This window comes from Eriocheir sinensis, chromosome 14, assembly GCF_024679095.1.
Source record: "Eriocheir sinensis breed Jianghai 21 chromosome 14, ASM2467909v1, whole genome shotgun sequence".
In the NCBI taxonomy this organism is placed as follows: Eukaryota; Metazoa; Arthropoda; class Malacostraca; order Decapoda; family Varunidae; genus Eriocheir; species Eriocheir sinensis.
The window spans coordinates 18,801,782-18,818,356 of NC_066522.1; the positions used below are offsets into that span (position 1 = coordinate 18,801,782).

A 16,575-nucleotide genomic window follows, 5' to 3' on the forward strand; every position below is an offset into this window, starting at 1 on the left:
CGAAACATACAGGTGACCTAAGAAGCCTCTACACACCTTCCTCATGGGGTACCTCTCCGCGCACAGCTCACAATCTTGCTGCAGGAACTGGATGGCCGTGTAGATGGACGAACACTCCTCCGCCGCCTGCACGGAGTCCGACTCGTCGAAGTTGAAGTTCAGCAGCTGCGCCGCCAACTCCGCCTTCTCGTACGACCCTGCGCGGCCTTCCGCCAGCAGCCGCCGCACCGTCCGCTGCACGACAGGCGACAAAGCGTCAGAGCGAAGTAACCAATCGTTCTCGCATTCATATCCACAATACCTCATGCGACGGGTCATTAAGGCAAAGGAATTAACCCATGCCACCCTTATACATATGATACGCCAAACGGCAAGGCAACAGGATCAAGATACCAATTTTTCCGCTTTATACTTGAGATTTGAATACTGCCATGTTTAGACTGTAACACAAACATACCAGAAATCTAAAATATATTCAAGCCCCATGAACTAAAAATAACTGTAATAAACTAATACTACTTCAGACAAATTAGATGGCTCTCATTCGGCTACTATCCACCAAAGGCCCCCTAATTTTGGATCGTTAAGTATATCCTGAACAAACATGATCTTCAGCACTTACGTCAAATTTGAGTTGCTCGTACTCCTTCGGGGGCGGCTCTTCCTCCTGGGCGCCGGGGAGAAGGATGAGCGGGGACTTCGCGGGCGGCTCTTGGTCAATGGGGGTCTCCGGCGTCTCCGGGCGGTCGTCGGTGTCCTCGATGCGTGACTCCAGCTCGCGCCGCATCATCTGTATCTGCTGCTTCAAGTCTCGCATCTCCTGGTAGTCCGGCTCCTTCTTGTTCGGGCGCGCCTTTAGAACCTCAATCTGTTGTTGTATTATAACGTAGATTAGATTATTGGAGACTCGAAGACACAAAAAGCCTCCAAGATTATGGGGAAGAATGTACTTTTGTTATATATATTTTGGCAAGTAGCACTGTACTCTCAGAAAATAGATGAAATGGCTGGATATCATCGACACTGAGAGCTAGTTCACAACTTTGCCCTTCTGCGTAAGCTACAATATATTCAGTGCTTATGTTTGATCACAAAATATAACATCAGCATGAACATCGTAATATGCAGTAACGATGGACAATCAATAAGAAAGACATTGGCTCCAAACACACACCAACAAACATGAACGCAAGATGCTATTCTATGCACTACACTGCGGTCAAGGCTAGGCTAGGGCGGCACGCAGGGATCAAACACGGGGCCAGGAGGGTCGATGAGGAAGGGCTATTTTTTACACACTTGAATGAACCATCCACCGCCAGGAAGGAAAATGGCCACTGAAGAATATACGGTTGGGGGAAAGTGGTCTGCAGTAACTTTAATTTAGAGATAACTATTATTTTTCTATTCAAAAGTTTCAGTGTATATGACTGAATATAACCGAATGTATTCATATCCTTCCTGCTGAAATGGATTGCAAGCGACGAAAAAGTCACCAACAGGGTATACATGGGACGAACAACAGGAATCCACACGGGAGGGCGGGTTGGTGGGCGGGGTGTGGGGGTGGCTAGGGATGTTGAGCAAACTACACGTGTGATTCCAGAAGCAGTTGCCGAAAAGCTCAGCTGTCTAGATACATTACATAAGCTTCTCTTGTCACGTGTTAGGGTGTTACGGGCGATGTCTGAAGCACAAACAACAGCTGCAGGGGACATGACTGATGGGACTTCTCTTCACAAAACGACAGCTCTACTCAGAGGGTGTTGTGGCCCAAAAACTCTTCAAAAAGACACTGGCTCTCCGCCCTGGACGAGTCTAAGGCTCGTGCGAGTCTGCCACTCATTTTTTACTATACAAAATGAAAACTTTACTTGAGAGATCACTGATAATTAAAAAAAAGTAAAATTTACCGTCGATTGACGAGGCATTTACACTGCATGCAACTAACTTAACTAACTTAACAGTAATTATACACAGGTAGAATTCATTTAGTTCAAGATAATAACTTTCAGAATCACAATGTTATCAGAGTATTAACCAAGGAACACAAAAAATTAATTACACCAAAGTGTGGAAGTATCGATAATAATAATATCAAGGAGTAAGCAAAGTTTTAGAACTATTTGAAAGTTTGAAAGTATCACAATAAGTTCATGACGTGTCTATCGCTAGGTGGAGGACGAGGAGTCAACGAAGCATTAGGGAGAGGTTACCTGTACCAAGAGGTGCGGGATCAGTGGGTGATCCCTCTGGCTCACCCTTTCTGCCTTGACCATGATGTCCTCGCCTTCAGACTCCCCGGAGGACTCGGGGAGGGACTTCTTTCTCCTCCTCCTTCGCAGTGATGACGGGTTGGTGTTGGCGGAGGAGGGAGTGGAGGTGGAGGTGGAGGGGACCGCAGCGGGGGTGCTTACATTGGCCTCCTCACTGCTGGGTCTCCTCCGTCGTCTCACTGTCACAGTGTCCGCTACCTCGGTCTTCTGAGTCACACTCTCTTCATTTGCTGGCGGTGACACTGTCTCGACTGCTCCGCTTGGTGGCTGGGATTTCTTGATCATTTTCGTGACAACCTTTTCAGTGGTGTCAACTTTTGGCGTCGCCTGTGCGGCCTCAGGTTCAGGTGGGGTAGGGGAAGGAGTTTTGGGTGCTGAGACTGCTGTAGCGTTGCCTGTGGCTTGTGCAGGAGCCAAGGCCACCGGCGAGGGCGTGGGCGAGGGCGGGGCTGCAGGAGGCGGGGCAGCTGCCGATGTGCTCGTGTCGCCTTTGCTTGGAGCCCCTAAGTGCAAGAAAAGATGTCAAGTGGTAGAGGAAGAGGAAGCGCAACGTGAACTTTTTGGCTGATGCTCTATTTTGTTATATCATATTGTGTCTGATTCATGCATGAATTGTTTAGTAGAACACACGCCTAAGGCCACTTACTTTTTGCAGCTGACCGGATGATGACTTTACCAGACTCGGTCATTTCACTGATCTCCTCTGAAAAAAGAAGAGAAACGGAAACATTGGTAACCTGGTACATGTTCAGGTAGCTCAATAGTTTTGATCGCTTTTTAATACTTGACATAGAAACACTTCCTTGTTACTAAATATGTAGTTAATTTATTTTCTTTCAACATACTACATAATTTGTCTTTAATGTCCATCAGTACGCGTTATGGCTGTCACTTTCTTGCTTAATGCCTATGAATGTAACTGGTCTCTGAGGTTCATCATACGAAGTACAAGCTTTGGTCGTCCGTCTTTACCTTATTTATACAAACAAATTTAAAGTCTCCAATAACCTTGCAAACGATACTAGTCTCAATCGTTCCTGAATTGTTAATGAACATTGTCCACAAAAAGTGCAAGTTTGGGCCATCATCTTTACCTTTTTCACGCACACGAAATCTAAATTAGGTACGTCTCTAATGTCCGTAAGATGCGCATGTTTGGGCCACGTACCTTCCTCGGGGATGGTGTCGAGGATGTGGAGCTGATCCTCATCGTCTGAATCCGAGCCGTTCACTGCAACACAAAACGTTCTGGGTTATAGAATCTCCGTAATGCTCCGTGAATCTCAGCATCCTATCTTGAATCCCAGCATCCTACCTTGAATCTCAGCATCCTATCTTGTATTCCAGCATCGTACCTTACACTTCAGCATCCTCCTACTTTGAACCTCAGCATTCTACCTTGAATCCCAGCATCCTACCTCAAGCTTCAACATTCTACCTTGCATCTCCTCCTCGTCTTCATCTGAGGACTCCGGGGTGGCCATGGGGGCGTCCTGCAGCTCGGGGGTCTCGGAGCGGCTGTGGACCTCGCGGACTGAGCTCTCTCGGGCCATGGCCTTGGCGATGGCCTTGCCCACGATGACGGACGCCTTTTGGAACGTGACGGGGCCGGGGCGGGTTTGGACCATCCCAGGCTCGATCACCGGCACCGGTAACGGCTCTTTCTCCGACGCCTGCTGTTGTGGCTCCTCCTGTGGCTCCGCCTCGGGAATCTCTGGCTCTTCTTCAGGCTCCTCTGGTTCTTCTGGCTCTTCGAGTGACTCATTAGTCTCAAGTTCCTCAAATTCCTCAAGTTCCTCCCGTTCCTCACGTTCCTCAGCCTCCTCATGCTCCTCCTCCCTCTCTTCAGCATCCTCAGCCTCCACAGATTCCTCATCTTCCGAATCTGCCGTTGATGATTAAATGAGGATCTGACCCTACATGGGACAAGTCATTATCTCATTGTCTGTGTTTAAAACTGGCACGCGTGTAAAGGCATAGGGGAGAAAATAAAGATAACATATGCGAAGCATATGACGACACAAATATAACAAGCCAGAAAGCAGAAAGCAAAACAGAATAAGCATACAAAGGGGATGACACGGAAGCAGCGAAGAGATGTAGTGTGCTGTTAAGGGAAAGCAGAGCACACCACAAGAAAGAGCGGTGATGACACCAACCAGCCACTACCACCACCATGATCATCATCACCCCCATAACACCTACCATCACCACCTACCACCAAAACCCTCTCCACCACCACCACCACCACCACCACTACCACCACCACCACCACCACCACCACTACCATCACCACCACCACTGCTATGTACATTTACCTGGGGGCCGCCCGCCACCCACCACCACCGGCATCTTCCTCTGGTCGAGGTTGCTGTGTCTCTCAACACCATCCTCTTCTTCCTTAGCTCCATCCAGGGCCTCTCCCTGTCCATGGTCGGCTGCCACAACTTGTTCAGTCTGTATGACCTCCGACTTAACGTTGATGCTGGAGGCACTGAGGGACAGACTGAGTCGTCCGGTGGTGACGCTGACAGACTCCTCGTCGTCACTCTCATTGGCATTTTCCAGCACTGAAGAGTTTTTCACCGAGCTTGGAGCAGACATAATGTCTGGAGGATGTGTGACAGGTCTGAGAAGATGCGAGTCTTGAGTGTTGAGTGGAGACAACCCTCTGTCTGCCTCATGCTTCACTACGGCTTGGTGACCAGGAGCAGACGGGGAGGGTGGCGGACGCTGTATATTGGAGTGTTTGTCTGTGGTGTGTTCGGAAACTTTTTTATGAGGGGAGAGACTGACATGCAAGGTGCTGGAGTACTTCGGGGCTTTCTTTGGGGGTGGACGTGGTGGCGACTGGGCCAACAGAGGAACAGGGTCGAGGACCTTCTTTGATGGGTGCTGTTGTGGCGTTTGAGTCACAGAAGGGACAGGGTCGACGTCTTTCTTTGGTGGCTGCCGTTGTGGCGCTTGGGCCGTTGAAGGGACAGGGTCAAGGGCCTTCTTTGGTGGCTGCCGTTGTGGCGCTTGGGCCGTTGAAGGGACAGGGTCGAGGACCTTCTTTGGTGGCTGCTGTTGTGGGGTTTGAGTCACAGAAGGGACAGGGTCGAGGACCTTCTTTGGTGGCTGCCGTTGTGGCGCTTGGGCCGTTGAAGGGACAGGGTCGAGGACCTTCTTTGATGGCTGCTGTTGTGGCGTTTGAGTCACAGAAGGGACAGGGTCGACGGCCTTCTTTGGTGGCTGCCGTTGTGGCGCTTGGGGCGTTGAAGGGACAGGGTCGACGTCTTTCTTTGGTGGCTGCCGTTGTGGCGCTTGGGCCGTTGAAGGGACAGGGTCAAGGGCCTTCTTTGGTGGAGGTGTCTGAGTCACTGAAGGGACAGAGTCGAGGTGTTTCTTTAGTGGCTGCCGCGGGGGTGTCTGAGCCACTGAAGGGACAGAGTCAGGGTCTTTCTTTGGTGGCTGCCGAGGGGGTGTCTGAGCCACTGAAGGGACAGAGTCAGGGTCTTTCCTTGGTGGCTGCCGCGGGGCTGTCTGAGCCGCTCGAGGCGGTGGCGGGTGGGAGGGACGAGATGAACTCTCTGGCGGAGGCCTGGCGGTACCGTGAGTGGGACGCACAGAGGTGGGTGAGGAGTTGGGGGAGGGCGTGATGGGGTGGAGGAAGTTTGTGCTACGAGGCTCCTCGGAGTATTCAGAAACTGAGAGATCAGCGTAGAGAGTGAAAGCCTTGAGGGGGTGAACCACCACGTCTGTGGGGGACAGATGTTCCCTCAGTTAAAGGTATTGACGAGATCGCGGCCACGGTGTGAAGGTGTGCAGAATGGACGTTTAGATGATGCCTCAACGATAAAGCTAAAGGTCTTGGAACATCGCAGGCTGTCTTATTCCAAGGAACTCAAGTCGTAAGTGAGAACAGCCTCATATGTTTACTATGGTTAGAATATTATGAATGTCCTCATAAAAGAACTTGAATGGTAATTCACCTCAGTGTGATGCCTCAGGGATATATATATATATATATATATATATATATATATATATATATATATATATATATATATATATATATATATATATATATATATATATACAAACATCAATACATACAATATCCTGGGATGTTGTCGACTCAGCGTTCTACCAAAAACATGTCGTTACTCTTTTTGGAAAATGTTTTCCGTCAGTCGTCGAGGCTCAGCGGCCAGACGAGAAGGAAGGCACGATCAACGGCCTGGCTGTATTAGTTGGATATTTAGGACTGTCATGCACAGGTACTTTATTCATGCTCTGTTCATTGACGTGGTTCTTACTGTAATGCTTGAAGTGACAGTTATTCCAAGGAATCATGAAGCATCACTAAAACCTCCAGTCGTCCACGTCTTCACACTGGCGCAGCGCTAATCGTGCGTCAGTTAAAACATAAATAATAAATAAGGTAAGGCTGGTGGTTAGTAGCTGAACGAAAATCATAAAAAAGTAAAAGACTGGTATAATAAGGACATGAGCAAGGCAGCCTCACCAGACCCTTTTTGCTTACCGGCGTCCGGCCAACACAACTTTCATACAAGTCTTTCCACACATTTCATACTGCTTTCGCTCGCCCCAGAGTTTATGTTGCGTGTCAAATACTCAGTCATTGACACACGAAGCTTCCTCAACACGTACCTTCCTTTTTGATGAACAGGAGCGTGGCTGGAGGCTCTGCTTGAAGGTCAATCTTTTCCACCTCCTCTTCCTTCTCCTCCTCCTCCTCCTCCTCTTCCTCCTCCCCCTCTTCCTCCTCCTCCCCCTCCTCTCCTTCCTCCTCTTGCACGGGCATTTCCTCTTGCTCTTGCTCCTCTCTCTGGGATTCTCCTGTAGAAAAGATATCGCCACCATGATAACTTCCTTTCCCTTTGTCTCAGGGATGAGCAGGCGGGGTTAGTGATCAAAACGGTGGATAGGGCGAGGGACAGCAGCGGAAGGGAGCATCTGCGGGTGTTGTTACTTACGCAGCTTCGGGACAACTCACAACTGTCCTATCCTTCCTTCGGGGGACACTCGCGAGTCACACGAAGCAAAGAACAGAAGAAAACCGAGAACCAGGAGAGTCACGAATGGTCCGTTTCCTTAACTATCACCTTCTTGCTGTCACGAAGAAGTGGATTAGTAAGAACGGGAAATGCAGGCACGTTTATCGCTCATCAGAACGTTTGAGGAATCTGTCATTTCCGGATTAGAAGATGAGATTATTAACACTCGGTAACGTTCACGGATTTACACGTCTCCACTCAAATAAACAGAGAATGGTTCCGTTAATTAGGACTTGGGGAAGGGAACTGTTCTTAGGCGTGGGAGGGAAATAACACTGCGAAGGATGATTCAGGGGGTGGATGGAAGAAAGGAAGGAGGGACACGAGGAAGGAGGGAGGAGCATGCAGAACCCTTAGCCGTCTCGATCATTAGGAAGCCCTTGGCGAAACCCTTGGCCGGCCTAAGAATAACACTGCAAAGGACGATACTGTGGATGGAAGAAAGGAAGGAGGAACACAAGGGGAAGGGAGGAACATGCAGAACTCTTAGACGTCTCGATCATTAGGAAGCCCTTGGCGAAACCCTTGGCCGGCCTAAGAATAACACTGCAAAGGACGATACTGTGGATGGAAGAAAGGAAGGAGGGACACGAGGAAGGAGGGAGGAGCATGCAGAACCCCTAGCCGTCTCGATCATTAGGAAGCCCTTGGCGAAACCCTTGGCCGACCTAAGAATAACACTGCAAAGGACGATACTGTGGATGGAAGAAAGGAGGGAGGGACACGAGAGGGAAGGAGGAACATGCAGAACCCTTAGCCGTCTTGATCATTATGAAGGCCTTGGAGAAACCCTTGGCCGGCCTAAGAATAACACTGCAAAGGACGATACTGTGGATGGAAGAAAGGAAGGAGGGACACGAGAGGGAAGGAGGAACATGCAGAACCCTTAGCCGTCTTGATCATTAGGAAGCCCTTGGCGAAACCCTAAGAACTCCTCCGTCAGAAGACAAGAACAACACTTAAAATAAACCTTAACAAATAGATTAGTGAGCGTCAGAGTAAACGCTCGATATAATTAACTGAGGTGAAGGAGATCGAAGAGGAAAGAGAAGACCTTTTTTTTTCGTAAAGTTAACACGCGGCCTATGTATGATCATTATTGTTATTATTATTTTTATTATTATTATTATTATTATTATTATTATTATTATTATTATTATTATTATTATTATTATTGTTGTTAAGGGTACCGAACCTGAGTCAGAGGCGGGGAGCTCTTCCGCGGACGAGCTTTCTTCCACCTCCACTTCCTCCTCCTCCTCCATCTCCTCCTCTTCCTCCTCCTCCTCCTCTGCAGTACCGACACCAAACGAGAGGAGCAGCGAGAGGAAGGGGAAGGAGAAGCAGAGAGAAAAACATGAAAGCGAGAAAAATAAGGTGTGAAATAAGTAAAAGAAGTTGGAAGTCTGCATATGTTTTTTTTTGTGTGTGTTATTGAAAGCAAAAAAGAGTTAGGAATGAAATATGAATGAGTTTAAAAGGCGTTGGGAATCTGTATATGTAGTTTGTAAGTAAGAAGTCTACGTAGGCAGACCTGAAGTTAAAGTCAGACAGGGGAACATAATTCTTGCCTAGACTAAGAAGCAAACAAAATCCAAAATAAAACTACACTAACTACACTACAGCTATTCACACCTCCAAGGGCAAACGAATATAAAGTTTGTTCTAGGAAAAGGAATCATGGATGTCTGAGGTGGTGTTTTCTTTACCCTTTCATCATCTTGTAAATATCGCATCAAGTATTTGTCGTTAGTAGTGCTGCGGAACATTGACACTCTTTGCATCGGAGGTGAACATAACAGACGCTCAAACAAAACAGCTTCAGCCTGTTGTCTCATTTTCTGTTGGCTTATTTGGCGTAACACGGTAACAATAGATGTGGCAAACGACACGATTTAGCTCAGCGTTTCTTAACCTTTTTGACATCAGTTCAGGTCCAGGCAGTGCTGCATTACCTTGCTACCAATAAGCGAAGCCTTTGTACAGCGCCTTCTAAAGCAGGTTTCATAACTCCAGGTCGAGAAACGCTGGTCAAGAGAGTCGGATTAGAAGGGATGCGGGTATACAAACTTCCAAACGTAGGAATCCCAGCCTTTGGTGGTGTGAGGGTGAAAAACGATGATGAAAATCCCGTCCAACAGAAACAAGATTATGATGCAAACACCCTTTTGCGAGGTTGATTACAGGGATGTGGATACAAGCAGACAAAGAATGAGTCTCTGTCACGCAGGAACTTCAATCTGTTTAAGAAACAAGATCATTGTCACCGTTTAGCGACGATGGTCAGGTGGGGAGTGGCTACAAGCTGACAAATAAGTGGTCTTTTGCACGTAGGTATTCCAGCCTCTGATGAAGTGCCCGTCCAGCCGGCGTGGGGCACACACGAGTGAGGCGTTGCAGTATTATGAGGATATACTTCTCCAAAAAACACGTAAAAGTACATAATTATTCATGAAACACGACACAACACTTTGTGGTTAAAGTAATAAACGAAGTTAGAATTAGATGAGACACTATGGTATTATGATGATTGGGTTAAATGTATACGAATAGGAGTTAGAATAATGTAGCAGAAGGATCCAAGCGGGTCAGAAGCAAAACTCAGACGATAAAGGCAGCAGGACCCGATCCAAGGCCTGCTTGGGACGATAGTAACGAGACGTGAATCAAACAAGGGCGGAGCAGCCTACCCAGGGTCAAGTGAGCCACCTCGTCGTTCTCCTCACTCAAGCTCCCCCCCGACTCCTCCGTCTCATCATCCTCACCTGCAAACAGGGCTGTCTCACTATCGATCAGTGGCCGGCGCCGCGCCGAAGCCTCGGCCACAATGGCACACGGCACACTGAGGTGCCGCGTGACATAAGGTAACGCAGTCTCAATTAATGTTTGCCTTAAGCAGAAAGAAAGACTACCAATCAACATAATAATGCAAAACCCCTGGAAGAGTAAGGGAAAAGAGAACGAGTTAAGAATCGTTTATCTCGCAAAGACTATCTGATACCATTATTGTGAAGCGCAACGCATTCACGACCACCAGCATCAGAAAATGAATAATTAAAAAAAACTTGTTCGTGCTAGTGAATTTTGGTAATATTTCTGCAAAGAAAAGTTTAGAAAGAAAAGGGAAACACCAGAGCGTCACCTCAAGCTGTTAATTCCTCACAGGGGGAAGGTGTCCTCGCGGCTGCCGGCACTCAAGAACAACAGACCAGTCGTGTGTGGGAGTAACTTGGGAACTTGGACAGTTTAAGCCTTCTGCTGTGCTGCATCTAGTACAAAGTTGGTTCTCTAATAATGCTCTCTAGAAATGGTTTTGAAAATAGGTTCCTACCCATTAAAAGGATCAAAACTTTTCCACTATTTGAAAAAAGGCAACGAAGTATCTGAGTTGCATGTAGAGTTCATTAAAAAGCGTCTCCACCTGAATCACCCAAAATAGCTTAGAATTTAAGTCGCCAACTACTGAAATGTCTTAATCAAGATGCCGGTTTAAGCGTGTTTGAGGAGCCTTAGTGGGTCAGGAAGCAGAGGGAGGGAGAGGGAGCCAAGCAGAGCAGCACACAACGCCACGCGCGACAATCCATTACCGACGGCCGTGAAATACTCGTAGTAGGGGTTGGCGCCTAGGCCGTCCAGCAACTCCTCAATGGTCGATTCTATGGGGAAGAAGACGCCGGTCACTGCCTACCCTCAACACGTCCATGGAATGTCCACAAGATGGGTGGCAGCTAGCAAACGCTATTCCATAAACTCTTGCATCACAACGATTAGTAACTAATAATAATTCATTTATGACATGAAACACGGGAAGGTTACTTTGTTAAACTCTGGTCCCATTCTGGTAATGTTTGGTTTATATATTAAAGAAATACGAAGGCAAAGCTGATGAGGTGGAATAAAATTATGTGCCGTCTCTCAGTATGGATCAATAAAACTTGCTATAAACAAAATCCCTTGACATGCGTCCTGCCTGCGTCCCCACACAGGGACAAACTAAGTCAAGGTGTTTTGCTTATACAAGAGTTGCTGGTCTCGGACTCTGCAAGTCAGTGCAGGCAATCTATCGAAGAGTGAGTTGGTGGCGCAGCCACCAAGCCAGGCGTCACTCAGCACACTGGGCCGAGGTGTTTTATAGCAGCAGCAGTTATAATAAGTGTAGCTCCATCACTGTATAGAAATGGGAATAATCTAAATTTGTGTAAATCAATATAAGCATGTTCTTAACTGACGACTTTTGTTGCAGTCATGCAGAGAACAAAACAACCTTGCTCTTCACTACCCGAACGAGTGACATGCTGACTCTGCTAATCTATACTACGGACTCTTGGATTATTCCTACATGTACTGTAGCTATTTTTGGCGGAATCAAATACTATAAATTCTATAGAATAATCTAACGAGTGAAAACTAAATGAAAAGACCCAGGCAAATAATTTCATGCGTGAACAGAGGCTTCTATGGCTTGCAGGGAACAGGTTACGTGGCTGGTAAGTGCTAGGAACACGGGCAAGGGAACCGTCACGGCGGACTGGCCGGTATTTGCCTCCGTACCATCCTCAGAGTCCTGGGCCGCCACGTCGCCGGCGGGGAGCTGCGGAGTTTCCTGCGGGGCGGGCTTCTTCACGCCGCCTGAGGAGGAGGCGGTGGTGAGGGATGCGGTGGCGGCGGTGGGGGCGGATGCCGTGGCGGCGGTGGCGGCGGATGCGTTGACGATGGAGGCTACGGCAGCGGAGGCGGCGACGGAGGCTGCAGCGGTTTTTGCTCTTCTCTGTGGGGGTGATATTTTCTTCTGTTCCACTGTGATGTTTCTCTCTGTGTCCTCCACTTTGGGGCTCTGCTTGGGTCTCTTTTTCACAGTCGCATAAATTGGTTCCGGTTTGGCGGGCTGCTTGAGGTGGTCGATGTTGGCGTACGTGTTCTCAAAGACGTCATCCTCGTCACTTGTGTCCGCAAACTCGATGTTCTCTATGTTTGTAAAATCTTCTTGACTCTCTGACGCGCTCCTCTTGGTGGAGCTGTCAAACAAGGAACACAGACCGTGCCACAGCCTGCCTGGCACCTTGCTTGCCAGTTCTGACGTTGGAGTGATTCTGCCTCCAAGGATTCCCTTAGAAGCTGTGATAGTCAGAAAAGTTTGACTCAGAAAATTATTATAAAAAGTACAATCGGCGAAGGCCTCCCTCAGCGCTACACTCAAAACGAGTGAATAAATTAGATTCCATAACCTCACTCTTAAGGAAGATAAATTAGAATATAAGAAGTTTTGTTAAAATCGATATTTTAGCAAGAAAAGGAAACAAGGAGAAGTGTATGGCCTGTAGCATTTATAAGAGAAGGAAACAAGAAGGAAGTGGCCTGTGAAATTGACGGTCACGTTGTAGCCAACGGAATCTAACATCCAGAAGCAACAACAACAGCTTGTGCCTCTATGCTCACCTTGACCAGCCTGCTGCCCTGCGTCCTGTGCTGGCGGCGGTGCTGAGGCGGGTCTGGCCGGCATAGGTGGCGTAGAGGCCTCCAGCTGGACGGGAGCCTCTGAACTCACTACTGTCGATGGCTTAGAGGGGGCGGGGCTTGCCTGGGAAGGTGACGGCGGGGACTTCTTCATAGTGGCCTGATGGGGTATGGAAAATATGGTCTTGGCTTTATGAATTTCGACGTTTTTTGTGATGAAGAACACTTTTATGGCTTCTAAATAGTAGGAAGAGAAGTAAATGAAATATGAGGATCCCCTGTAGAATGTTACGATGATTAGCAGTCTGGACACGACGGAAGTGACTAAACCCAAATAATCACGGACACATTTCACATTCCCTGGCACTGACTTGCAAGGGGTTCCAGATCTTCATGAGGAAGGGCTGCAGCTGGGACTTGTTCACCTCCAGGAAGGCAGCGTCGGCGTCTCCGTCATTGGTCTCCAGCGCCCTTACCACGTCCTCCCGCCGGAACCTTCCTCGGGCGTAGATTTCACTGAACTGTAACGCCAATGAGAAATAAACAGCCCTTCTCCCTTTACTTTTCGTTTGTTTTAAGATATGATTTGGTGGCTATTGATAGACTACGGCAGCTTCATAGAGGTCATGGAAATCTAAATGCTATTATAATCAAAAGGCGTCTCCTTAATTCTCTAGCAAGTTGTATAGAAAGATTTGATGTGTAACTTCCTAACTGCGTTTTCGCCGCCAGTGTGACGAGGTCGTTGTGCCGTCCGTTCTCACCTTCTTCTGGCGCTGCTCCACACACTCCGTCACGGCGGCCCAGATGTTGCCCTTGTGGACCCTGAGCGCCGTCTTCGCCTCCGTCGCCGTGATGAAGCCGATGTCGTTGACCTGTCGCTCTTGGCCGTAGTTGGTGGCGAGCGTGGCCACCGTGTCCACCATGTGCCGCCAGTTCTCCTTCAGCCACTCCAGAGGGTTCTTGTCCCCGCAGTGGGTCAAGGCGATGGACACGTCCTCGGACTGGTAACCCAAGTCCTCCGCGTCCTAAGAAAAAATATCACTCACCATGAATAATACAAACAAATAATAACAATGAATATAAAATAACACATTTTCGTGTGACTGCAAATAAAAACGGTGTTTATTTGTTTTTGTGTATTCTTAATATGTTTACTTATTTATCTATTTTTTTTCTTTTCTGTCAAATCTATTAAGAAAGTTGACAGGTATAGACTGACCGCCACGGCTAAGTCTTCATACCTCTGCATTCACACAGTACTAAAAGAAACAACGTTTTCTTGATATCTTGATCTACAAAGAGAGCACAGGATCCTGACGTACCCTGAGCACCTGCACCAGCTTGAGGCCCTGCTTCCGCATGGCCTCCTGCCGCCGCCGCGTGATGATCTCCTCCACCGTCAGGTACTTCTCGTTCACCTCCTCGTCGCCCCACCTGAAGGGCCGCGGCACCTGCGGGGAGGGCACGGAACAAAGGCTGGTGACATCCTGGCCGGACGACGATGTATTCATGAGTTAATGGTTTAACAAAAGAGCAAAACAAACAAGGTAGCGAAAAGTATATATACATACATTCATATATATATATATATATATATATATATATATATATATATATATATATATATATATATATATATATATATATATATATATTTATTTATTTATTTATTTATTTATATGAGAGAGCTCATTACTAAAGCAGAGACATACTAGTCTTCTTTCATCATTGTGTCCTGAACATTATGCCACCCTGAAAATTTTGGTGTCGGAGCAGCACGGCTGGTGCTCGAGGTTCTGAAAGGCTGCCAATTGTATGATTCACAGTCTTTATCTGAAGGTCTGTCGAAAAAGTTTCCAGATAAATCAGTTGAAACTTCAGATTCCGGCTTTCAAGTCTCGGGCGTCCATTAAATCATTTTCTCTGCCTCAGTAACTTTGGAAGCGTCTGCAGTTCATCTAATTCCTTGGACAGCTGCTCGAGTCCCTTGGATCTCTGAAGCTCAATGTGAACACAAATTTTGCTCTTATCATGATTGCCGATCATTTATGTTGTCTAGGGTTAGGTTTTAAACTACAAGTTGTCTCGGTGGTTGATCTTTGTCCATCCAGGCTCTACGTCTCACGAGATGCTCTTATCACAAAACACCGGCACAGCACAACACAGAGACAAACTCCATCACAACACAGGAGACACGACCAACAAAACACAACAAAAGAAATGGTATCGGCGCTACAACACACATTCGAACAACATCATCACAGCAACACAAAACAGTGTAACATTCCCACTACGACACATGGCAGTGCAAAGACCCTCAATAACGACCCGACACAATAACCTCCATACTAACAGCCCAACACAACACACTCAGGAGTAACATTATAACACAACACAAGATGATAGCAGCCTAACCCAGGGCAACACACAGAAGACCAGCTCCTAAACACATCAAAGAATAACAACCCAGCGCAACACACCCAAGAAAAACAATACACAATACAAAAATGAAATAACAATCCGATACACTCAAGGGCATACACAAGACATCCAGGAATATAAAACAACTCTAACAAGACACACTCAAGAATAACACACCCAAAACAACACACCCAGAGAATGACAACCTAGCATAACACATCCAAAGACAACAACCCAACCTCAGTACAACACAAACAAGAACAACTCTACACAACCCATCTCACCACACAGCACCGATGAACACAACACAGCCAATAACAACAGCGACTTCAACACTCCCAAGGCAACACCACAACACCATCATCAGCACAGTACAATATCAAAACTCAGAGCAACAAGAACAAGTAACACGGCCGTGGATGGGGAGGGGGGGGGGTGAGGGGGGGCGGACAGAGTAGGAGGCGGGGGATTTTGAAAAAGTGGAGTGGGGGAAGGCGGGGCACATGTGAAGCAGCACCTCATTGATCAGGGCGTCGACGCTGTCCGGAGTGACGTCATCGGGCTCGGTGGTGGGAGCTGCCGCGGCCTGTTGGCAAGAAGGAAGCTTATGAAGAAAGGCGTGCGTCGGGCTCTCGGAGGGGCGTGGATGGCTGTGGCTGGGGGCCTCGTCGGTGGGAGTGGCAGTACCTCGCAGTGTGACTTTTAATAGTTCTTGGTGTGCTCTATTCAGTTTGTATTAAAGGTTCAAATTGATCACAAGTCATACAGGAAGGCGGGGTTGTTAGTAGTGTTTCAAATAAAAAGTTAACAAACTTAAGTAATGCAACGGTGAGTCTGAGGTGCACACAACAAACAAACAAAAAGCTTGAAATAAACTGGAAATAGAAAACTACGATCTTACGCCTGAATGAGTTTGCAAATAGCTAAATACTTAATTGTCTGTGAATACTTTAAGTTAGAAAATCTAATTAAGGGTCTAGAACAGCCTTTGAAAACTCTACTTTCCAATACTAGCAAGCGACATTAGGTTCGTTTGCACGGTGACCTTGCAAACGATGCCCGCGGGTCTGCCCTGACTGGCAATACTCACACGCTGCCCGCTGTTGCCCGGCGTGGCCTCGTTAAGAATCAGACAATTACTCGAACTTAGGTATATCACATCTTCCTCAACCTTCACAAAATTTAACTCACAACTGCACTTTATCTTACACACACAAAAAAAAAAATCACAAATCCCTCTTAACGCTTTCTCTGCATTCGATCAATACCATTTTCACAATAATAACGATAATAATAATAATAATAATAATAATAATAATAATAATAATAATAATAATAATAATAATAATAATAATAAT

General features: G+C 47.1%; 1 protein-coding gene across 23 annotated transcripts in view; it reads right to left on the reverse strand.

The window, feature by feature from the left end:
- Window positions 1-16,575, reverse strand: part of LOC126998592 (E3 ubiquitin-protein ligase lubel-like) — an 81,834-nt gene that overhangs the window by 7,670 nt on the left and 57,589 nt on the right. For 10 of the 23 annotated variants that reach the window (XM_050860473.1, XM_050860469.1, XM_050860480.1 and 7 more), the window contains 18 exons: window positions 15,735-15,803; window positions 14,119-14,247; window positions 13,558-13,821; window positions 13,165-13,314; window positions 12,776-12,953; window positions 11,891-12,454; window positions 10,927-10,995; window positions 10,030-10,104; window positions 8,535-8,630; window positions 6,933-7,121; window positions 5,385-6,016; window positions 4,595-5,327; window positions 3,715-4,161; window positions 3,445-3,507; window positions 2,923-2,979; window positions 2,217-2,779; window positions 623-868; window positions 37-234 (listed from right to left, as the gene is read on the reverse strand). In XM_050860473.1, the coding sequence (XP_050716430.1) occupies window positions 37-234; window positions 623-868; window positions 2,217-2,779; window positions 2,923-2,979; window positions 3,445-3,507; window positions 3,715-4,161; window positions 4,595-5,327; window positions 5,385-6,016; window positions 6,933-7,121; window positions 8,535-8,630; window positions 10,030-10,104; window positions 10,927-10,995; window positions 11,891-12,454; window positions 12,776-12,953; window positions 13,165-13,314; window positions 13,558-13,821; window positions 14,119-14,247; window positions 15,735-15,803 (4,722 nt within the window). The remainder of the gene's footprint in view (window positions 1-36; window positions 235-622; window positions 869-2,216; window positions 2,780-2,922; window positions 2,980-3,444; window positions 3,508-3,714; window positions 4,162-4,594; window positions 5,328-5,384; window positions 6,017-6,932; window positions 7,122-8,534; window positions 8,631-10,029; window positions 10,105-10,926; window positions 10,996-11,890; window positions 12,455-12,775; window positions 12,954-13,164; window positions 13,315-13,557; window positions 13,822-14,118; window positions 14,248-15,734; window positions 15,804-16,575) is intronic. The other 13 variants (XM_050860490.1, XM_050860486.1, XM_050860485.1 and 10 more) reach the window with 12 other exon arrangements.